General features: G+C 27.2%; 2 protein-coding genes across 10 annotated transcripts in view; one reads left to right on the forward strand and one right to left on the reverse strand.

The window, feature by feature from the left end:
* scrib (scribble planar cell polarity protein) overlaps positions 1-18,730 on the reverse strand; it is a 37,034-nt gene extending 18,304 nt beyond the window's left edge. The window contains exons 1-4 of one of the 6 annotated variants that reach the window (XM_089228050.1): positions 17,848-18,730; positions 13,103-13,220; positions 2,061-2,139; positions 1,905-1,994 (exon numbers count right to left, since the gene is read on the reverse strand). In XM_089228050.1, coding sequence (XP_089084176.1) covers positions 1,905-1,994; positions 2,061-2,139; positions 13,103-13,220; positions 17,848-18,009 — 449 coding nt within the window. In that variant the 5' untranslated portion in view covers positions 18,010-18,730. The remainder of the gene's footprint in view (positions 1-1,904; positions 1,995-2,060; positions 2,140-13,102; positions 13,221-17,847) is intronic. The other 5 variants (XM_015524357.2, XM_015524355.2, XM_015524359.2 and 2 more) reach the window with 5 other exon arrangements.
* A 233-nt stretch (positions 18,731-18,963) lies between these two features.
* LOC107173707 (RAB11-binding protein RELCH homolog) lies at positions 18,964-25,397 on the forward strand. 4 transcript variants are annotated; one of them, XM_015524342.2, is made up of 20 exons: positions 18,970-19,330; positions 19,450-19,614; positions 19,781-19,941; positions 20,740-20,886; positions 20,942-21,024; positions 21,098-21,401; positions 21,470-21,599; positions 21,673-21,818; positions 21,895-22,032; positions 22,172-22,336; positions 22,402-22,567; positions 23,249-23,405; positions 23,485-23,608; positions 23,690-23,812; positions 23,875-24,028; positions 24,087-24,222; positions 24,290-24,492; positions 24,554-24,719; positions 24,802-24,906; positions 24,988-25,397. In XM_015524342.2, exons 1-20 carry the CDS (start codon positions 19,120-19,122, stop codon positions 25,097-25,099), a joined length of 3,096 nt encoding a protein of 1,031 aa, XP_015379828.2. In that variant the 5' UTR covers positions 18,970-19,119; the 3' UTR covers positions 25,100-25,397. The 4 variants fall into 4 exon arrangements, with proteins under 4 accessions (XP_089084179.1, XP_015379828.2, XP_089084177.1 ...); XM_089228051.1 differs by having other exon boundaries at positions 19,254-19,386; XM_089228052.1 differs by lacking the exon at positions 18,970-19,330 and having other exon boundaries at positions 19,469-19,610.
* Positions 25,398-25,988: the final 591 nt, after the last annotated feature.

A 25,988-nucleotide genomic window follows, 5' to 3' on the forward strand; every position in this document is an offset into this window, starting at 1 on the left:
ACTACACTAATAATAATTTGTCAGAAGTATGTATAGATAATTATTTACAAGGCCTTGTAGTATAGAAGAAGGTATAACTCTATAATATTTACAAAATAATGTAGAAATCAATTTAATATTGTGACATTCATTAGGTATTTCACTGGTTTATAGTTTTGACAAAAATTTAAGTTATCAAGTTAAAAAAGGCAGGTAAGTCGTGGATGTCGCTCTGCTGTACAGTACGTTACAAGTGGTAAAGTACTGTAATGGATGGAATTACATTTGAATCCAATGATATTATATCATTGTATAAGAAAAACGATTCTGAGCGAAGACAATTTATCTGTCTAGGATATATTATAGATTATTAAAAATTTTCAAATCTTAGATTTAAAAATAAAATTTTTTATGATGTTTTAGTTTGAAATAATTTGTGAATTTTCGTGATTTTTACATATGTTGTCAAAATGCTTGTAAAAAAAATTGCGACTACGCATTTCTTTTATTTTTCAATTGCTATTGTAAAAATATGATAGGAGCTATGTATTAAATTTTCAAATCTTAGAATTAAAAGGAAAACTTATATGAATTTCTATCTAAGATAATTTGAACATTGACGTAATTTTTACGTATTTAGTCAAAATTTGAACTTTAAATGCTTATAAAAAAAAATCGTGCCCATGTATTTTTAATATTTTTCAACTGCTATTGTTAAAATGTGTTAGAAGCATTGTATTAAATTTTCAAGCTTTTCTACTCAACAACTACATTTTTATCGATATTTATAGAAAAAAAAACTAAAAAAAGTTGAAAAATTAAAATGTCAGTAAACACCTCAAACCAAATCAAAATATTTTGAAAATTTTATTAGATATAGAAAATACTTATATAAATATTCAGAGAAAATTTCAAGTATTTGCAGTCATTTGTTTTAGAGTTACACCAAAATAAGAAAATCACTAAATGTGAAACCCAGTGAAAATCCAATGTTGTAAAAATTTAAATTTCAAATGCTCATAAAAATTTAATTTGAATTTCCGGTGGACTTTTTATTTGTGATAAAGATTGACAAACTTGTAAGGAATCTTGTATTAAATTTTCAAATCTTATATTTAAAAAGAAATTTTTTTATAAATTTCTAGCTTAAAATAATTTGTGAATTTTCGTGATTTTTAAGCATTTTGTCAAAATTCAAACTTTGAATGCTTATAAAAAAGAATTGTGACTATGTATTCCTTTTATTTTGCAACTTTGCTATTGTAAAAATATGTTAGGAGCCTTGTATTAAATTTTCAAGCTTTTCTGCCTAACAAATAAATTTTTATCAAAATTAATTTAAAAAAAACTAATAATGATCGAAAATTGCATGGTGGATAGAATATACTTATATAAACATTCGGTAAAATTTTCATGTATCCCCTATGGTCATTTGTTTTAAAATTACATCAAAAACCAAAATCGATTTTGTCGAAAAATGAGTGTGCGTGAAATTTCCCTTTTTCGCTTAACTTTTAGTTTGTTTTTCTCGATTATTTAGAAAAGTATTAAGAATTTTTTACTTTTGACCGCCCAAAGTACCAACTAGATTCACTTTCTGATCGAACGAGGTACTAAAGTCAAAAATCGAAGCTATTTTTACTGCCCCAAAACGTGATGACAGAAACAAAAAAAAACACACACATCATGTTAAAATCAATACATTCAATGCTCCGCTCAGAATCTAAAATAAAACACTTAAAAAAATTTAGTAATTTTTATTTTATAATTGTATTATGGTTTGTAATTAAAATATTGACTATGGATTAAATGAGTAAATCATTAATGATTTAAACAATAATTAAAAATAAACACATGTTTAGTAGAATCTAAAATTCATATTTGTATTAAAAACAAAATAGTTTTCATAAATACAATCAACTTACAGTCCAAAATCAGCAGGTAGATTACTTAATGACATATCATTAAGTCCTAATGTAGTGAGATTATGTAGTTGTGAGAATCCAGATGGTAATCTAAAAAAAAAAAAATAAGAACAATAAGATAAATTTAATATTATCTAAATTACTTATAACACTTACTTAGGAATAGGGTTACTACTGAAGTCTGCCACTTGCAATAATCTCAGACTTCTAATTTCATCTGGTATATCAGGTATGTCTAAAAAATAATATTGGAATATTAATAATTTTTTAGTGCAAGTTGCTGTACAGTGTACATATTATACAATCATACATACTTATAGTACCTATAATACTTTTTAGTTCAATTACAATAATTATAATAGAACCAAAAGGTATTATATATTATATTATACAAATTATTTGTAATTATTTGTACTTTAAGAGAGTGTCAGCGCTCTGTTAGTTTTCTCTCTGGTCCACAGACAACATGGATAAAACACATTTACGCAGAATCATTTTTTTTTAAAGTTTTTGAGTAACCTTAAAGTCAAATAACCCACTATAAAATCGATCAATAATAATATTTTTGAGGGTATGGCATATCGGTTTGTCTAAATATAGTCTCTATACAATTTAAACATAATCATATTAATTAAATTTTTTTTTAAAAGTCGAATGCAAAGTCAAATAATAGTCAAAATAAAAATGATATATTATACTCTCGAAAATATTATTATTCAAAAGTTCTATAATAAGTGATTTTACTCGATGATAACTCAAAAATCATAATGATTTTATGTGAAAGCATTTTATCTTGGTTTTAAAATTGGTCTGAGAGAAAACAAATATTGAGCTGAAGTCCTTTAAAATCATTTTATAATTTAAACGGAATGTGTTAGTCAAATAAATATTGACACTTTTAGTTGTTTTATATACAATTTTGATTATTACATATTATTTTATACATCATCAAATGGTTTACATTTTTCCAACAATATTTGGCAGAATTTCACTTCACAAAAATAAATCTTTGAAGAAAGGGGATTACATATTTTTTCGATTTCGGTGAAACGGGCTATACATAAATCAAGAAACTGGTTTGGAAAAGTACCGTACTCCCACAAGTATGGTTATTATGCATGAATATTATAAAAATAATGTTTATTTAACCATTTTTTTTAAAAAGGGTTCCTATTTAGAGTAATGAAACAGCTGATTTTCAAAGTTAAATGATCAAAGACTTAGTAAATTTATAAAGATCCAAAATTAAAAAAAAAAATCCTAAACTAAGAACTATCTAATTTTGAAGATTTTTTTATTATCTTTCTCATATATGTTCAGTCATATACAGTAAACAATTTTAAATATTTTACATGTTGATTAGTTATTAGTTTTCTTCATAGTTCCTATTAATTAAATCATAATAATCTTCATTCACGTCGCTTAATTATTTTTCTGAAGTTATATCCATCCCTAAAAACAGTTCTCAATTATAATTTCGTTTCCTCATCATCAAAAATTTGTCAACTTGAACAATATTTTTGATACCCATTTTATCTGGTTTTTCAAGTTTTGCTTCTGTTATATCACGACATAAATTCATCCAATTAATTATTGTATAATTTCTTCGCCCTGTTAATTTGCCTATATTGTAATCTGAAGTATATCGAAACACCAATAGTATGTTAGTTTAAGAATTTGTGTTAAAGATATCCACTGTAACCACATCTACCATTTTTATTTATATATTTAGAAAATTTGTTTTTACAAATGCTGTATGATACGGTAAAAAAAGTGGTACACCACTCATACGGTCTGTATGAGACCCAAAATATACGGAAAAACACGGTAGACAATTTTTAAGTGAATTATCGTAAAAAACCAACGTACAAACACAGATAATGCTCTAACCATCAAGTTTCATAATAGGTCGATTCACTGTAATTTTTAAACTAAAGGAGCTACAAGTGTTCTGCTGAGCGTAAATTTGCTATATTACGCACTGGTAAGACGGAGATAACAAATTCTACTGTACGTACTCTTAATCTTTACCAAACTATTATCGAGATCTGATTTCAAACCAGCTGTTTCTTAGCTCAAGTATGTAAAAACTAAAAGTAGGTATTTAAAATGACTAACTATATATACATTTATTTAAACTTAATATAACAATTACTTTTGATTGTTAGGTATTAATAAAGAGAAAAACATAAGTGAGCAGCATAAAATATGAGTTGTTTACAAAGGAGAAGAACTATTGAACTATATTTAAAACAGTAATATACTATTGCAACTGGATTAGTTATTATTATTTAATATTTTAATAGGTGCTTGTTGATGTTAAAAATTTTGTTCCCGAGGGTGATATAGAAATAAATACATTTTTAACAATGATAAATTGATAAATAATATTATATACAAATAGGGCATAAATAAATATCTACCAATTTAGAATTGAACATTAAAAAAGTTTTGAATTTCGTTTTAAAACCCTCATCTACGGTTTTTACTTTTATTTCAGTCTTCAGACAATTACATTCTTTAGATCCTTTAGCAAATATAAGATTAGTTCAAAACAAAACACTCATAATATAAACTCTTTTATATGATTATACATATTAAACAAATTGATTACCATCAATGATAAATTAAAAATATTCAAACATCATAGTTTTATAAATATATTTATAGACCAAACCATCTGCTAGAGCTAGAGTCAATATAAATAAATAATACCATTTCGAACATGAACGAACAAGATGGCACAAAACTGTCATCTGATCCCAAACAATAATACGATTTTATGTTGTGCTTTTATTTGCCAACAACCTTATTATTATAAAGGTAAAACAAGGTGATTGACCCTTATAGCTGGAGCCTACTGTACAGTATATAATAACTAAAACCAGTTTTTAGTCACTGACAAGGATGAGTGAAGTATGTTGTTGGATAAATACAACCTACTTGAATTACCAATCAAATGAATAATACACTATGAGCCTGAAGACATTGGATAAATCGATTGTCATTATTCTTACGATCCAGTTTTTGAATAGAATGTTAAAAATAAAAAGAACAATAATTATTATTTTATCATGGAATCTTTTAAGTGGAGATGACAAAAAGTTAATTATGATATAATATTATGTACCTAGAAATTAAAAATTGTAGGTAACTACTCATTAAAAAAATGTGTTCTTTCAAAAAATGTATTTATTTAATAGAAAACAATTATACTTGGGCACTTGACGTTTACATATAAATTATTACTTTTGAATAATAGTTTTTATGATAATAATAGTATTCAGTGTATACATTACTAGCTTAAAACATGTGTAAATATACGTAGAAGCTAGAAATGTTTACTTTTTGTAATGTTGAGTACAAATTATTTCAATTTATTTGTAAAAAAAATAATAAGTAGGCCAAATTTAGTATTGAAAATTAATTAATCAAAAATTATTATAAAATTTTTTTAATTTAACGCATTAAAAAACAAGTTTTTATATAACGAAATTATGATAGTGCTTCTATTATCAACTTCAGTATCTTTCCCAATGAAAAAGTGAATTTAGTTGGCGCATGTGGCCATGTGGGAAGTTAAAATTTAAAATTCTCAGTAATTTTAATAATTGCCGAGGGGAAAAAAAGAAAAATTAAGGAAAAACGGATTTACGACCAAATTGATTTTGGCTTTGGTCTAAAACAAATAATCGGAGATACAAATTTTCACTTAATGTTACCATTTTCTATAAACCATAACATTTTAAAAATATTTTGACTTATGTTGAGCTATTAATAGGCATATGAAATTTTCGATTATTATAAGTTTTTTTTAAAAATTAATGTATATAAATCTTATTTTTTGATCGGTCAAAAAACTTGAACATTTAATGAAAGGTTCTTCATAATTTGTTGTTAATAAAAATTTAAAAAAGTTAAGCGTTAATCCGTAATTTTAAATGAAAGTCTGAATTTATAGTTTGACAAAATAAATAAAAATCACAATTTGCAAATTATTTTAAGTTAGAAATTTATAAAAAATGAACTTTTTAAACATCAGATTTGAAAAATGAATTCAAGATTCCTCATAAGTCTGTTTATTTTAACCGATAAAAAAATATATACTGAAAGGTAAAATTAAATTTTTATGAGCGTTTGAAGTTCAAATTTTTACAGTATAATATATCGATTTTCCTACTTAATCGCAATTCAAAAATTTTTTTTTTTATTTTAAGTCGTAATATACAATCTATATGATGACATAATAAGCATATATGAAGCAATTCAAAAATGAATAACTTTAAATACAGTGTGTTCACGATATGAGGTACCACTTAATATTTCCTCTGGATGACCTTGGATTGAAATGGGATTTTCAGGAGGTAATAGGGAGTACCTAAATACACATTGTCAGGTAAAATTCAAATTTGTTACTCTCTCGGTACGCGCATTCGCAATACAACTTACTTTTTTTTTATGACAACACCAATTTTTTTATACCGATTCAGGTAGAGTATTTTTTTTAAAACAATTTTTGTACAAAAAGTTTTTTTCTAACTATAAAATTGGCAAAGTTACAGTATGGTCAAATTAAATATTTATGTAGGTATAATCGGTATAATCATGTAAACTAAATACAATAATAGTGGCATGTAATAATTTGACTTAAGATCAAATAAAAGCAGCAATATCACGAGAATCATTGAGAAGTTTGGAATCATGTTTGGAGACTGGTGGTGGAGACTTTGAACAATTTATTAGATAAAACGTATCAATAGGCAATAAGTCAATAGTAATAAGTTCTAAAATTGTTAGATATGTTAATTCATTAAAATTTAAATAAACAAATTTGTAGTATTAATTTTTTTAATTTTCTTTACCTTCAACTATTTTTATTTATTAACTTGCTACTGTAGATAGAGTAAATAACGGTAGTAAATAATTTATTTTAATCTTCTTTGTAATAATTACATACTATATAAGTAGCAAATTAAAAATGCCAAAAATAGGTAGCTCAATTGTTATAAAATGTCATTAAGAGGACGTTTCACCCGCATGTGTTGTCACGGTCTTACAAGTGCGTAACATTGCAAAAACTGTTTCGCGCGGGAAAGATACAGTTATAACTAAGAAACGAAATTTTCACCACATAAAATGGAGAATTTTGTCTGTGCAGTGTGCAATACGTTTTTATTTTTTCGATATCACTTATACAAAAAAATGCTTATTGTTTTATAATACATTAATTTTGTGTTTTTTAAGCATGAATAACTTTTTTTTGTAGTTCTGATATCGAAAAAATAAAAACGATATTGCACAGACAAAATTCTCTTCTTTATGTGGTGAAAATTTTGTTTCTTAGTTATAACTGTATCTTTCTCGGTTCTTTCCCGCGCGAAACAGTTTATGCAATGTTACGCACTTGTAAGACGGAGACAACACATGCGGGTGAAACGTTCTCTTAAAAGTAGATTATAATACGTACATAAATATTAAATTTGACCATACTGTAACTTTGCCAATTTTATAGTTAGAAAAAAACTTTTTGTACAAAAATTTTTTGAAAAAAAAATACTCTACCTGAATCTGTATAAAAAAATTGGTGTTGCCATTAAAAAAAGTAAGTTGTATTGCGCATGCGCGTACCGAGAGTTACAAATTTGAATTTTTCTTGACAATGTGTAGTTAGATACACCCTATTGGCCTATTACCTCTCGAAAATCCCATTTCAATCGAAGGTCATCCAGAGGAAATATTAGGTGGTACCTCATATCGTGAACACACTGCATATGGAATTTACATCAAATATTTATTTTATAATTTTCTATAATATACATGATATATAAGTAAAATATTTTTACTTGTTTTGAGCTGTTTACTGAAATTTTCGATTTTAAATTTTTATTTATTTTTCGGTTATGTCTATAAAATTCTATTTAGGGACGATTTTTATAAGCGTTTAAAGTTTATAGAACGTCCAATTTTTATAGTAAAAGATTGCAAATTTAAAGAAAGGTTCCATGTATGCAGTTCATTCTGTAACTAAAAAATCTAAGAAAAAATATGAATACACTTTTTTTGTATAGTTATTTTAAGTTTAAATTTTGGACAAAAGTACATATTGAATAATCAAGAATAACGATTTTAGTTATAATGTTATAATTTAAAAATATTACTAATTAAATATAACTTAAAACTTGTCAAGTATATTATTATTTAAAAATAAGATAATAACTATATGAAAATTATATGAATTCTAACTACCGGCTCCAGTAGTAATAATAAGTGATTTTAATATAAATAATATAATGTAACCTAGGCCGATAAACTGTCTCTGCTCAAAGTAGTGTTTCGTATACAATGCTATTATATCATTAAAAAATTCAAGTTTAAAACCATCCATCAAAGTGATTCATTTGTGACCTATAATACAGCAGAGCGATTGAGCGATACCCAATTATCCGCTTTTTTATATTTTGAAATTAATGTAAAAATAACATATTATTCAACAGTAAAATATGACACATAGATGGATATATCTTATATGATTCATCCTAGTATAGAATGATTTTATATTATATAAACCATGTAAGAAATTACAAATAACAGCAAAATAAATAACGAATAACCGGCCTCAATCAATCATAGCCATAAAACTACGAGTCCCACCAAAATAAATTACACATTTTTAACTAAAATGATATAAACTAGGTAAATGCAAAATTATGTTTAAAATGTTGAAATTTCATTTCTAGAAGACTTTATTGCGGAATTTCAATATAAACTCTTAATCTTCATCACATCACTAGTTCGATTGGTTAGTTGGAAAAATAAACCACGGCATGCGGATAATTCATAATAAATTAACCGACTTTGTATAATATATACCCTGTAGGTTTAAATTTTTTCGAATATTTCAATTACAATAATACACATTACACATATTATTTGAATTAAATACACTATAAATAACGTCTATAACGGTTTTAGACGCTAATCAGTAACCGTCTATCCAAACATGAACAGGCCTCACGATGTGCAGCGTACCTTGACGGCGCCGCCCTCGGGTTTTTGTAATCCTACAGGAACGCGTTTCGCCGGGCCGGAAATGGCGGGCGCTCGCGAATATGAACGGGTTAATCCACTGGATTTTTGCAGATAATGCGAAAATCGCACAGTAAACGATGGACGTGGCGAGCGACGATTGCGTTAATTTCGACCTGACCGTCGATGGAACTACATCGGTTACCATCTCGAGAATACCACAGCGTGGACCACGGTCAACGAATTTTAGACAAATCCCCATCCATCATAAGGCTTACGTTATTCGTGAGCGAGTAACCATAATATTTTCTGTAACTTCATAACTCTTTTGCTGTCTCAAAAAATGAATAATTTTTGTTAATGTTTCTTATCTATTTGGTTATACAAAAAAAAATAGTTATAATGATTGGATATAATTTTAAACTTGTATTTTATACTTGGTCAAAACAAACCCAAAAACTATCAAGGCAATTTTTTTTAAATTATTAATAAACAATTAAATTTGAATAACTCCCTCTTGGCTACCCAATCAGTATTTTATTTAGTATTCTTTCCATCAACAGAAATAATATTCTTTACTAGCTGATCCTGTAAATGGTTTCTCGTGACAAATTTAATACCAGTGAGTTTACCCTTTTTTAAACTTTGTTAAACGTTAACTGTACAGATTTGTAAGGAGATGACCAATGGTAATTTTAACGAATGAAAAACATAATTTAGATGCCTATAAAAGTAGAGAAGTGATAGAAATCATACAATCATATAAATGTCTGTCGGAAGGTAAATTCTATTAATAATTTAATAATAATCTGACATTATATTCAATTTGAATTTTTTATAAATTTCCTCGAAAGTTCCGTACTTCCGTATAGGGCTATTCGGAACTGTTAAGTTCTTAAGTTCTTACTAATTAGATTTATATTTTGAGGTGGTGTTGAAGTTTCAGTTTCCTGTATAAAATAAATAATAATTGTGGTCTCCCGCCGAAATAGAAACAGTTATCTTCATTTAGGAGGTAAAGATAATAAAAACTTTTGTCATTCATTTGTTAGCAATAATCAACGTTTTTAACGAGCGTCCTTGATAATATGTGGTATGCGTTAGATTCGTAGCGAAGAATCTTGTATACCTAGAAACGTCGGTACAACGTCTCTTATAGTTAGAATAAAAATTAAGAAAGATAATATTGATTGGGTGTTCCGTGAAATTTGTTATATAGGTCGCACAAAAAAAATTAAAATAATCGTAATTATAATCTAAGTTTCAAGGGACAGCGAGACTATACGAGGATTTTGTAATAAAAAAATCAACGTAAATCCTATATAATTGACAGCGTGTTTGAGGCGTTATTCAAGTATTTTTAGGAGACTAAAGCAATTTGCAAACGAGGCAATTGTCTTGTGAATTCACAGATAAACGAATGGAAATTTACCAAAAGTACAATCAAATAATAATTAATGGAAAATAGCTATTATGCACCGACAGATGCGTGATCGTTGACAATCGTGTCTGGTGACGCGCCGATCGAATATATGGTTGGTGGTATCGTTGACAACCACTTTGTTTACTGAATAAGTACTAAATTAGTATAAGGGTTAAAGTTTGATAAGTCTGCAATTGCCAATTGTATACTTAACAAAATGTACAGAGTACAAAAATGTAGTGATTTTAATAGAAAATTATATTTTGACAACTATTTCATAAAGTAGTCTGAAATTTACGTATTTTAAAACAATGATTTTCTTAAAACTTGTTTCTCTTAACCATTAAAAAATAAGTGATAATAAGGCGTGGTATTATATTAACATATCTAAGTAATTTGTTTTTTTAAATAACCAATTATTTAGCGTAGGATACCGTTTATTTATGCTATTATTTCAGTATAGGAACATATTATATACACATAGTACATCATCATAATATCACTACGAAGTATTCAAATATTGGCACTATAGTTAAAATTGGCATGTATGATATACTATTGACACAATTTCGATATGTAATATAATGTTTGTCGTTTTATAGTTTTCATACTCATTATTGTTATTGTTAAATATAATATATAGATACTTATATCATATATTTTAACAAAAAGTACTACTAATAATGATTGATCGGTAACAAGTCTTATTTCAATTTGTTATTCAAAATGCAGTAGGTAGTTTTAATGCGCAAGAATAGTGTTGAATATAATATTATTTAGTAATTAAAACTAAAATGTTTACTCCGAACAGCCATTTCGAGAATTGTACACTACGCGATGTATACAGCATTGTAATATTGTGTTGTAAATTGCGCAATATTTTTTTTTATCCCATATCCCAGCATTAACCAAAAAACTATCTGAACATTAATATTATCACGTAGGTATTGCATACTATATAGAATATGTTACATTAACACATATTTTGATTATTGTAAAAGAATTTATGGAATATTTATTTAATTTTACTAGTTACTCGTGACAACAAACTATTATATAACAATCCATAGTCAACAATATTAAAATGTTGTTCTAATGAACACGTTTTCAAAAATGTTTTCAACAAATGATTATTATTTATTTTTATTTTATATCATATATAGATGTAAAACACAATTAAGTTGAATTTACCGAGTTAGTTTACAAAATATACAAGGGCAAATGACCTGAAGCACTACATGTTTTAACCAGGACCTATATGTACTATTTGATGACATGACTAGGATGTATGCATGGATTCACATGAGAACGGTAGGACGAAACATACTAATCGTTTGTACACACACATGAAGTAAAGTAAAAACATTCAATGTATGTTTCTGCATTGCATTTTATATTATAACTGCATTATTGTCCATAATGCAAAACATTTGCCCTCCTTTAATTTTTTACTTTGAATAACTCTAAAAATACATAATATTATTATAATTTTAACTTAGTTGTTATGTAAGGACTGCAGAAATCAAACATTATTTCTTATCTCATCCACAATACCAAAATTGTGAGCTGTGAGAACTCTAAAATTCTTTTAGATGTAGTTGAATATTTAAAAAATATTTAATACAGTAACACAAACCTTTTTGTTTGTGTGTGGATCCATTTACTTTAACCTTGACAAGTAACATTGTAGAAGTACAAAACTCAATTTTGGTAGTGTCACACAAAACAAAAAATATAAAATATAGCTATAGCATAACCTATAGATGTTACAAACTATCATAAAAATTACCGTTAATATAATAATAATAATAATTGTTATTTAAAACAAAAGTGTAACAATTAGAATTGAGGATTTCAAAATAAAAATTTAATTGTTAATGTTGAATTATAAATAATAAATAATTACTTCTAATAGCATATTTTGAATGACAGTATTGTGTTAATCTTTTGAATAATAAAAAATATAGGAAAATATAAAGTTCTACCCACTTATCAATTTTGAATGATTATTTACAAAGTAATATCTAAATTTATAAAATCTAAGTATTATAAATTATTAAAACAAGTACATAGGTAAATAAAAAAATGAAAAACTTATGTAGTTATTTATTCTTTATCTTAGTATAGGTACCCTGCTTTTGGTACACTTTTTGAGACAGTAAAATATATTTAATCCATTTTTCTTATTATTTATAGTATCAATACTTAATTAAAATTTATAAAATCAGAACGATGCATAAGGAAATGTTTGAATAGCTAACCACTGCACAAAACGAGAATATAATTAGCTCGAACAATTTTAGCTTAAATTTCCTTAGAAGCGATAAATAATAATTACACAATAACCCATAATCATCATTATTAAATACCATTTAATAATAACAAAGGTAATAACTAATTAGTATTACAAATAAATAATAAAAATTGCTTATAAACTGAAGTGTTAAAACTAAACAAATAATGAAAATCTATTTCACGATTTTAAAAAGAAAATTAGTTGAATAAGGTTTTTAATGTTCAGTTAATAGTTTGTCAAAATACCAAGTACCTAATATCTTAATACCTAGTTTTATCCCACATTTAATTTAATGTGTAAAAAATGCTATCAATTTATTAATTAATTATCAATAAATTAATTGAAAATGTGTTTTACTTAGGTACAAATTTCTAATTTGAACCACATTTAAATAATTTCTTAATAGTTAATACAATTGTACACAAAAAAATAAAAATATATGCATATAGTTACCATTTCTTGAAACATCTAATTCCACCAAATTTTCAAAATATTGTATTTCTGGTGGTAAACGGTGTATTTCATTGTCACTTAGCCCAAGCTTTCGTAACCTTTGAAGTCTGAAGAAGTTCTGTAAAATAAAAATAATTATAATATATCGGTGGTAAGTATTATAATTAATTGTTATAAAATATGATAAAATACAGTGAAACTGTTAAACAAAATTTGACTGTTAATCAAGGCATATTAATTACTACCCAACTCAATCAAAATAATAAACCAACCAATATTAAATAGTTCCATGAATAAAACGTATGCATTTATTCAACGAGTTGTAGAGTAATTTTTTAGGTACTGTGTTATTTTACACAAATACCTACAGAACATAGACAAGTTGTAATTTTTATTCATAGATAGAATCTAATTAAAAAGTTTAAATATATACATATAAATAAATAATAATTTATATGTTAAGTATCTACATTTGTGTAGATTTTGATAAAATCATAGGTGGGTACGTTTTTGTATGGTGTCAAACTGTCAATACTGATTTGTGTATAATGTTTACACATGATAATATACAATTATTAACACCTACATATTCAAAATTATGTAAAATTAAAATATATTAGTCAAAGTAAGGTCATTAAATGACACATAAGTTATCTATGGAGAATGATGTAATTCTGTAATAAGACCTTGGCTTAACACTGGACAGGTTACATTACATCTACATCTTTAATATTAAGTCTTAATTGTTATCAATGGCACATAATATCATATTTAAAGACCTTATTATTTTACTTATTATACATACAGAAAAAAAACTAATTTTGCATAGTTTATCATTTAAAAAATAAATTGGAGTATTCTATGGGATATAGGAAACCTATTAAATTGTTTTATTACTGCTGTTATTATTATAATTCTGTTTTAGTTATTTTTAGTTTTAGTACCAACTATAACTAATTTATAGATAACTATTTTATGACAAACGTTTATAATATACATGCATTATATAATTTTGAAGGGCTTATAATAAAAGCTAGAATGTTTACACATTATACAATATACAACCGTGTGAACAACCTAACTTTTATAAATAAATATTTAAAAAGTATACAATATTACTTTAATAAATAAATATTTAAAAAGTATAGAATATTCAAAGTAAAAACCATAAAATAGGTACATATATGATAAGCAAAGTATCTATTTAATAATAATAACAATAATGATTTTTAACAGGTAAATATTCCAATAAAAACAAATAGGTTAACACTAGGGTTAACATATCTAATTTAAATATTAAGGTTAAAATTGTTCTGATTAATAACAGTATGTTCCTAGGCATAAACAATAAAACATTATTTATTATTTTTTTATTAAAACCTAATGCAATTATTTTATTTAAAGTATGTAGGTATCTACATATAATTACAGTAGTCAGTAACTTAAAAAAAATATATGTAGTTTTCAATTAGGGGAGGGTAAATTGCAATATGTACACCATACTACTTAGATGTAGTAAAAGCTATTTTTGTTATAATGTCCAATTAATTAATTTATTTATTTAGGGGAATCTAGTACTCTGTAATAATATTCCATAGCTCAGAATAACCAGATTAAGGTAATCATTTGTAAATAATTACTGTTAAACAAATGTTTGATTAGAGCTGTCACTATAAATCATAGGTGTTGTATTTAATTATATCACAGAAGACTAAGAACAAACAATATTTTTTTTTTTAAATTTAGATTTTACTATGATATAATATGTTTTACTCTGAAATCAAAAAATAAACATTTTTTTATATTTTTAAGTACTTTATATTATCTAAACAAGCTTGTACCTTTATCCAAACTTTTATTAAAATTCTTGTAAGACTTGCTATAGTTTCTAATTTTTAATATATTATAATATAATTTTTATTCGTTTATAAGTAATTACCATACTATATAGTATACTACTAATGAGTTTAAAATGTAATGTGTTCAAATTTACATTCCTAAAATGAAAAACATATCGAAAGCCTAACAATGACAAAACAATCCATAATTATTGACATAGGTGCCCACAATCTAAAAATTAATAGTAGAACATTTCATTAATTTTATCCAAACAAAATAATATATGATGGTGGTAAACACAATGATTAGTATACATCATAACCAGGTATGATAAAATGTGATATACTAGGAAAAACAATTTAATTAGATTTTAAATAGGTAGGTATACCTACTAATTTCGAGACTAATGTTTTGCCTACTACCGGTTGCCATAGTTACCAATACAATTGTAACCATGGTATTTATTTTGTTTGTCCTATCCATTTGCTCCTGGTTATCATCTCAATTATTAAAGATTGTTTTTTGGGTTTTTTTTTTTTATTATATTTGTTTTTGCTTACAATAACCCGTCCTCTCACTCACATCTAAATTATATTCAATGAATTGAAAATATGAAATTTTCTTAGTTATTCATAGTGGTTAGGCATTATAAGTAGGTATAACTGTGACATTAAAGACACAATAGACAGTTATTATCTATGTGTTCTATAAAAGACATTTTTTAACATGAATATTTATTATTGAGAATATGATAAGTGCTTACTATTAGGTACTTAATAATACAAAATAACTAGTTATGATTATTATCAATTCCCATGGTAATTTAATGTAGGAAGAAAGTAAATTAAGACTTACCTATACCTAAACATTAAATTTAATAAACAAAATATTTTAAGGAGTTTTATTTTTAAAAAAGTTCCATAAGTGATTTTAATTAAATACAAATTCAAACTAATAAACATAATATGGTAGTTTAAAATATCTAAAAAATGTACATAATTAGGTACACAGTAGACACAGAATTTAAAAATAAGAATTAAATTATTAAATTCCACTGTTTAGGTTTAAATGCCTAACACACTATTCAAATATTTAGGTGTACCACTGGGTATACCTATAACGAACAAATAATATTTATTAAGATATCAACTTTTTGATGAACAAGCCAAAAAATATAAATTGATAAAACTACATAAATATACAATGCCAGCTGGCTGGTTTTATAATAGATTAAAAATGTAAAGCATTTAACAGATTAGGATATAAAGATATTTTATAAATCAGGTGTTAGCATTAAAATAATAGGTACTAATATATTTAAATCTCGATTTAAGTAGTACACTAAAAATATTAGTGGGAAAATATCGGGGCAAAAAAGACTTCATCATCATAATTCATAGATACCTTACCAGTATTAATTGTGTCAATGTCAATGGCATGTATTTAATTTTTTCCTGAGTGTGCATGATGAATTGAATATAAAACATTAAGAACACCTTGTAATTTTGTTCCAAATCAAACATATTTACTATCAAGGTCATGAATGCAAAAAGTGCAACAGGGTGATAACAATATTTTATTTATATTTAATACTGAACCATCAAACAGAAATGTATTTGCTTGGAATACCATCTTTTGTAACAAGTTTTCTAATATTTAATAAGATTATCAAATACCAAGGTAATTATTTAAATGGACAACCAGATACATAACTCTTAGTTGGATATAAAGGTTATTTACAGTTAACAAATGAGTGAATTTCTTTCAAAATTAAAAAACAATAATGCAGACTTCAGTAAAATATAATGTAAAATAGCATATAACCTGTAAATAATTGTATAGGTATGTAACCTATTGTAAACCAACGCCAATGGCCTTTGACGCCGAGGCTTAATATAAATAAAAAAAAAAAATTGTAAAACAAGAATAGGATATTTACTAGATTAATACAGTTTGGTAAAATCCTCGGTAACATCAGAATTTCTAATGCTTGAGTTATTTGATAATAAACTAAAAATAGAATAATAAACAAAAATTATGTATATCACAAAGACACAGAGCATTATACAGCCTAATAAAAATATTCATCTAGTTGTTTATTTTATATTATGATGTATGTATAAATGTTAAGAAGCCATGTGTTTTATCATATTTATTATTATGACGTATTGTATCTAGTAGTTTTAGCATTATAAATGAATAATAAAAGATAGGTTGGCATTTCCATTAAGCATTAAAAAATAATTTGAATGCAATATACATAAATTGTAAAGATACTTGGTCATTATTACTGTTAGGTAGGTCAATTTATTAGTTTTCATTGAAAAAGGGATAGAAATCTTTAGAAAACGGTTTTACAAATAGGTGTTAGTGAAAACAATTAGGTGTCTACCTGCATTATTTTAAAATGTTAAATACATTATGATTTAGGTAAATGACAGGCATAATAGATAGTGTATCAGCCAAGGTACCAACCTATGTTGTTAGGTTATACTTAAATGGTTATTAATTAGGTAGTCTTCTAAATTAGATATAGGTACCTAGGTTAAATTGTAGAATTTCAACCAAAATGGCAGAACACATAGATACCAAGATACCTACCTACAGAAATTGGTTATCAAATATTCAATAGCCAGGGGACGGATATTGGTTTTGAAAGTAACAGACACGATAATGAACATGTCTGAAGGATAGAATACACCTGTCAATCCATAAGTGAAAAAAAAAAACTTTGGCTGGCCGACCAGTTATTAATATTAGACATTAATTTAAAATCCATAATAATTATTTAAAACACATTGATTGTTAGTGGATAACTATGACGTGAAATCGTCATAACTCGCAACAGCCAATCAAATTCGGACGGCTACAGGTGCTTCAGCAAAGGCTAATCCTATTTAACTTACTTTTGGAAGTTCGCGAAGGTGGTTGGCGTCCAGCAGCAGCTCTTCCAGGCTTCTGGCATACCTGAGTATCTCTTCGGGTACAGAGTTCAACGAGCTGTGGCGCTTATCCACGCACTCCACCTGCCTGTTGCAGCCCTTGAATATCGGTATGCAACGGAACATGACACCGGTCAGTCTGCTGGTGACATGATTACGAAAACACGTTTAACACGGCACGCCGGGTCGCTCGGCCCGTAGCGACCTGTAATCGACGGATATCGGTCGTTCGGTGGCCGACTGACGGACGATCAGTGAAGATCCATCGGAAACGGAACGAACTGTAGTAACGTACGTATAAAGCTCGGACGCCAATGGGATTACGATCGTTGTTATAACATCATCGCGTCAGACGGACAACAGTAATAACGACGACGGCGTAAGCACACGCGAATTGGAATAAAAAATGTTTGTGTGGGCGACGACGCCTTAACGGCAATCTTGTAACGGTGGGAGGGAGACGGACACGCGTGCCGTCGGTTTAACAACAATCGCGAGTTGGATATTATTATTGTTGTCAGCGCACACCGTCCGGAAGGTTAGAGCGCGAAGATACCGCGCGGCAAACAGTACGGCACTAGTACAGTACACTACTAACAATTCTAACTACTGAGCCGTCCCGTACCCCGTTGAATACGTATGCGGTGTGCGAAGTGTTCAGTGCTGCTGTTACTCTACCACCACCACAGACCGTGGCAATATGTGGACATTACCACTACCACTATCACCGATCGTCGATGACGACGACGACGTAATCTCCCGATCCGCATTCCACAACATTCCGGAACGTGTACACGAATGCCATATATTATTATTATTACTATATATACACTATTATAGTATACAATGTTACTACAATGGGAATTTTACGGGGCGTACGGTGGGGCCAGTCGCGCGCAACGACGAATGATTAGAGCACCAGGCGCAAGGCGCACGCAGCGGCAGCGCGCCGCGCCCGACGACCGCGCCCCCAGGAGCATAGCAGTTTGGCCAACGCAACGGGCCCCTGCCACTATCCAATATCTATAGACGTTATCAAATCAACCACGACACCACGTAGATAGATTAGATAACGTTATTATGTTTAATCATTTAATGTTATGGTTAATTTGAAATTGGACGATCACTTCTCAGTTGTAGTCTTAAAAGAATTTTCGATTAATTTTTGTCGAGACTATGCCCGTCCTCTAGTCGTGTCAGTCCGTACTCTGTGCGTGTCGAAGTCTCGCAGAAACGATGGCCGAGGACGGGCCGACTGGCCCGAGCTATGGTGACATAGCCAAAAAACTGTTGGACGATCGTCTGTTGCTTACCGCCTTGGAACTGCATTACGAGCTTGTTGAAGCTGGAAAGGAGCTCCCCGGACTCCGTGAGTTCTTCTCCAACCCAAGCAACTTTGAACACTCGTCCCCACAAAACGACAACATCAGTATAACGCTAAGTATGGGTATGTAAGGCCTGGTCAAGAGCTTTCTACTACTGTTGTTATACCTAATTTTATGGGTACACAATATATTATCCTTTAAATATGTCTTTGATTGGCGTTTTTAAAATATGTTTTTTTAGCTCGATCTTCGAGTCAAGCGACTTTGGATTCGCTGGAGATGACAAGGTATTCTGAAGATGGCGATAAGACGGTCAATGAAAGAGTAGCCATCCTTGAGTTTGAACTTCGAAAAGCTAAAGACACAATTAACGCCCTCAGAACAAATTTGACAGTGGCAGCTGTAGGTAATATTGATTTAAACTTTTTAACAAAAATATTGTTATTTTATAGGTAGTTACTACCTATATCATATCTTGTATTTCATAGTTCAAAAATAATATCTAATAAAGTTCAAATTGTTTTTATGTAAACTTGAAAATGTTAATTAATTACTTGAAACTTTTATCATAGAATCTGAAGAATTTGCTGGGGAAGATCCTAAAACTATTCAATATGATGATAGAATCAAACCACACGAGCAGCGAGCTCTCAATTTTTTAGTAAATGAATACTTAATGCAACATAATTATAAGTTGACGTCAATAACATTTGCAGATGAAAATGAAAATCAAGTAAACTATTCTAATATTTGGTATATTTAATACTTGTCTGTGCTTTGTTTTAAATTAATCACAAATATAAAATAAATTATTGCAAAAGTAAATAAATTGATGATAAAATGGAATAATTGTAACCAGGGCTCGGATTTTAAAGCAAATGCTTATTTGTTATATGTGAGATAGAAATTTAATTTCTGTACATAGATTTGTTTCACATCATTCTTATCCCAATTAAAACAATCTATTTTTTCTTCTAAATGTTTTTGTGTAAATGCTTTTTTATTGATTTTTTTATTCTAGCTATGAAATTTGAATTTTATGTTTATAATGCTATACTAATAAAAAAATGTATTTTAGTTGATTAGAAAATCAAGAATACTCAGTACGGACTAAATGGTTATATTACATGGTTTTCTATACATGTATAAAAACATTCTATCAATAGAGTCAATTTCACAACTGAAAATCTTGCCAAATATATGACAGTGAATTCTTTTTTTAATTTCAATTCTTTTTCTATTTAGTTTTAAAACTAATTCGTTGTTGAGTCATTCTTTATTTTAGATTTTTTAAAAATAAATATGCTTCGTTTTGGCTTTTTTAAAGCAATTTTGTGCCTTTTTTGTTATTTTTTATGATTTAATATCCCACCCCTAATATTAATTACTTATTAGTTATTACTCATATTATATAACATACAACTTTGTATACATTTTTTTCAACTGATTTTGATGTTTATAAGTTTATATTATATATTTTAGTTTCACTTTGATATGTATTAGTTAAAGTGTATTTATGTTATGATTTTAGGATTTTGAAATCTGGGATGATGTTGGTCTGAATATTTCAAGACCACCACATCTATTATCTTTGTATAGAGATCGAGCTAAAAGTTACTTGAAATCAGATGTATCCTGTCAAAGTGAACCACATGAGTGTGCAAATATTGGTACCCAGGTATTTTTCTATTTGTTTTATTATAATTGTTTACTTGACACTTTACATCTTATAGATTGGAGGAGACTGCAGTGATCTTACAAATATAATCTCTCAATTAGAAAATGATAATGAACATCTTCTTTCTCAATTACAATTGTAAATATTGTTTGATTTTATTTTTGTATTTTTATGTAATGAAGTAAAATATTAGTTATTCTTATTTCAACAGGCTCAAATCAACTAAAGATTTATCTGATGTAACTACTAATATGTCTAAAGAAAAGTGGTTACGGCCATGCAAAAGTATTAAACAAAAAATTTTAAGTAATTGTGAATCATCAATTTTTAATGATATGTTAATAAATAAATGTTGGCCTGATCAACAATTCCTATTAATGCATTTGGATGTTGATCTGGATGTATTATCTGATGATGGTGTTGAATTAAATCTATATCCAATGCTACGAATTCTTGAAAATCAAAGGCTACGTAATCAAAATAATGAAAACATTTTAGAATCTGAAAAACAAGAAGTAATATATAAATTTTTTTTTTTAATTGATTTTTTTATATAATTATGTTTATTTTTTTTAAATATTAGGATTTTATTATTTTAAGTGTTCTTTTAATGCATATTCATCCAGATATATTAGAAAGAGAAAAAGTCTTATATTCTTTATTTAATATGAAAAAAAAACCTAATAAAAAAGAAAGAAGTTCAATCATAGGAGGTATGTGTTACTACACTCACGTTTTAACTAACTATTTGTACTTTTTTTTGATTTGTTGCTTATTCTAATCTAGGTTTATCTTGGTTCCTAAAATACTCAAACAATGAATTTTTCGAAAGAGAATTGTTGCCTCAATTATGGCATTTGTTAACAGACAAATATGTAGAGAAAAGATTATTGGTGGCAGAGGCTTGTTCGTGGTTTAGCCCATTAATCAGTGTATGTTTTGAATATATTACCTGACCATAAATATCTTTATAAAAATATAATATGTTTTACTAAAAATAATTTTTAGTGTGAGTCTAGGCAATCTTTACTTTCTGTATTACAACAAATGTTGATTGAAGACACTGATGAATCTGTTCGTGCAGCTACCATTAAAAGTATTGCAATCAATACTGTTTATATTTATGATTCTGACAAATATGCTCAAGTAATTGGTGATAATTTTTTATCGCTTATTAGTGTTATCATTTCAATGTGTTCTGCTCATTATAATTATATTAAGCAAAATTAAGCAAAACTTTACTAGTTAACTGATGTATTATAAACAATGTTTTATCATTTGTTAGATTGAAGAACTTCTTTTTATTGGCCTAAAAGATAATTTAAAATACATCGTTGAAGTAACTATTGGAATATTGTTGCCAGTTTTAGCAAAATGGGCATTTGACAAAGGACGTTTACAATCTAACTGCTTCATGAGATTAATGAATTCTTTGACAACTCAAATTAAGGTTATTTATACAGGTTGCATAAATTTAACGTGTTTTTAATTATTATAATTACTAATTTTATTTAGACTCTTGATTCTCAAAAAAAATCACAAAAGACTGACCAGTTAGAAACTAACTGTTGTTATATGGCCAATGCTATTCGTTCAATACTTCCATACTTAGTACTTTATGTAGCTTCAGCCTCAGAATGTATATCATTGCGAGATGAAGACACACCCAGAGGAGAACTGAGTTAGTAATATACAAATTTGTTTCCGATTAATCTTTGTTTTTTTTTTATAAGCTTCGACAATTGAGACCATTAACTGTAGATTGGTTTGTTGGTTTCATTGGCTACTGTTGGGTTTATGGGATTGTAGGTTTTTGGATCACTTGTGTGTTTGGCAGATTTTCTAGTGGTTACCTGTAGGTTCTTGCCCTCCCCGGGTGGGATATGGCGGCCTCTCTCCAGACACCTTGACTGCCTGAAGAGAGGTGCTGCCCGCAACCGAGGTTTTAACTGATGATAGCACGAATCGCAGGCAACTCCTTTGAACACTTGGCCACTCTGACCCCCTCGATTAATCTTTTAATAAGTAATTTTTGTATATGTTTTTAAAAAGGTTGATATTGGGACATTGACTTATATGTGCGTTATTACTACTATTGTTTTTACATTATTTTATATGGTTTTCTTATAAACCAAAATATTTATTATATACACATATTTAAGATGCACTTATACATCATCGCTAAAAATAAAAGTTTTACATATTATATTATTGTTCCTATATTTAAATTTTTCATTTTTGATAAACCCTCTGAGTAACTTTTGTTAAATCTTAATTTGTTCCTCAAATGGTTAAAAATGATATGCAACTATAATCATATTAATAATAGATACTATTATCTTTTTTTTTTGACATGTTTTAGGGACAGGCTTTGCTGATTTATGTGTTGGTTTGAGTAATCCACAAGTATTCCTTAGCGATCAAAATAATACAATTGGTACAGTAATGTCTACGTTTGATGCTGTTGTTGAGGAAAATAAAATAACATGGCCTAGACTACAATGGCTTTTTGAATTCATGTACGATTTGTTTTTCTTTTGTCCTTAAAATAAATTTATTTTTTGATTAATAATTTATTGGTTTATATTTAATATTTAGGTTGCCTAGCTTAATAGAATCCTCATCTTTGGTTTCAATTGATAACCAAAAGCTTTTGCTGTCACTCATGGCATTATTCCAATCGTTTTGTTATGGATTTGGATCCAAGTTCACACAAAATAAAGTATGACTTATAATTAATTTTCATAATACACAGACATTATATAAGTATAATTAATAACTTTTTTAAATATTTTTTATTCAGGTAAAACCATTGTTTGTAAAAAAGATACAAAATATTGAAAAATCTTTAGGTAAAATTGCTAATGCGTTACCTTCAATGACTCTCCTGTGCATATACATATGTTCAGTATTAGCTCCAATTGAGGTGATTTAGTATTTAAATAACTTTAAGCTTTTATTTTGAATAATTGATGTTTTATTTTCAAGCGTGAAGATCAAGAATTGGAAGCAACTTTAAAAAAATATATGTGTATGTTACCGTTATGTGGTGTTCCCATCAACATATTGCAATTTACAGTCAGCCAACTAGCACTTAACCATCAACGTTTACATGAATTAATATTATCATCTCTCTGGGAAGGTATAGAAACAAAACTAAACTACTTTATGTTCACAATATTAATTTACTGATTTCATAGGTGTAATAAGTCAAAAAGAAGCAGTTCGTTTTGCAGTGACTGAACTATTATCATCCGTCATGCCATACTTGTCTGATATAAATATAACCAACCGAATAGTACCAGCTCTTATTACACTTTCAAACGATTCTAATTGGTTTGTTACTAACTTAATAGTTTTCTAAAAAATTTATTGAAATTAGATTTTGTTTGTACAATTTCAGTGATGTGAAAATAGCCTTAGTTCCAGTTTTAGGTCAACTAATGATGTCAACAAATAACAAAGATACTATTGAAAAATGTCGTTTTCAAATGAAAAGTCTTATGGACGATCGGACGTTAAGTGATAGCGTTGTATTTGCGTCTGAACTCATAACAGCTTTTGGCAAACTGGCTCCAAAGTCGGATCAAGCTTACAGAGAAGATGGTAATTAATAACAAAATGTAAATATGTTTATTACGAAATTTAATTTTAATTAATTTCATAGTGATAATGGTACAGTTAAATATGTACTCTGGTGTAGCTGTTAGAACATTGGACATTTCAAAAAAAATAGAACTGACTCGTGTATTGTTAGATACATTCAGTACAGTCCTTTATGAATGCACTTTATCTCCAAGTGCAATCACATCATCTCTTTTACCTAGTTTAAGGTAATTTTAATGCTGTATTATTGATATTTAATAATAACTATTAACTATTTATTATTTTGTGTTCTATTATATTTTTTTGTAGGTGTTTAGAGGAACTTTGTAATATAAATAATTTGTCTCAAAAAGAATTGTCAACTATGTTAATCAAAGAAGCCGAATCAAGGTTACCACCATCACAATCAGAAACGTAATTATATTTGTTATATTTTCCAATATTTTATTCATATTATTATAATTCATCAATTAAATTGTATTTAATGAAAAATAGCGGTGCTAGCAGTGTAACTCAAGATCTAAAACCTAAAATGGTTAAAATGTTTCAATCATCAAATATTGCCAAACAAACAATGTTTTGGAAGAAAAATAATCAGCCTCAGTAAATATTATAATATTCCTCGTTTAAAACTTACATGCATTAAATATTGTTTGAATAATTAATGTATTAATCTCAAGTATTAAATATTTAAAAAAAATTAAATCAAGTGGTTTATGTTACATCCATAAATTATATACATAATAATGTGTATAATAAAAAAACAAATGCAATAATTGTGATATTTTAAGACATTTATTTTATTTTTAATAATTATACTAATATAATATTGTTAAATTATTGTTATATATATATATTTTTATAAGTATTGACAGATTTTTAATAAATATTAAATGCAGAATCAATATGCACATTTTTATTTTTATTGAGTATATAAATATTTTTTAAAACTAATGGTAATTGACACAAAACATTTAAAAATATTGTATAACTATAAACTATTTAGTATGGGACTATGTTGAATATGTTTTCATAAAAAAGTATTCAATAACTAGTAACGAAGTCAATTATTATAATTGAATCAAGAAGGTTTAAGAGTAAATGTAAACATTTATATCTAGTTAAAAAAAACTCCAAACTAACCATTTTTAAAATACTAGATAACATAATTAATTATTTATACATATCACACAAACACAGAATATCATGTTGGTTATAACGATTATTACATTTTTAAGGTTGAAAAAAATAGTTGCACACACTTAAGTATAAGTTTTGGTCACTCATTTTTGATTTTAAAATAATTTATACATGTATTTTCTAATTAAATTTAAAATTGGATTAGAGTATATTTAAAAAAAAATTGTCTTTATTGTTTTAAAATACTATTTTTAATTTGAAATAATTATTATATATAATATAATAATATAGAGACCAGGACTTTAAACTCTCTATCACATTAACTTAAAAACTAAATAATTAATTAATAATTATTG

Source organism: Diuraphis noxia, unplaced genomic scaffold (assembly GCF_037042655.1).
Source record: "Diuraphis noxia isolate RWA-SAM2 unplaced genomic scaffold, SU_Dnox_SAM2 contig0005, whole genome shotgun sequence".
Classification (NCBI taxonomy): domain Eukaryota; kingdom Metazoa; phylum Arthropoda; class Insecta; order Hemiptera; family Aphididae; genus Diuraphis; species Diuraphis noxia.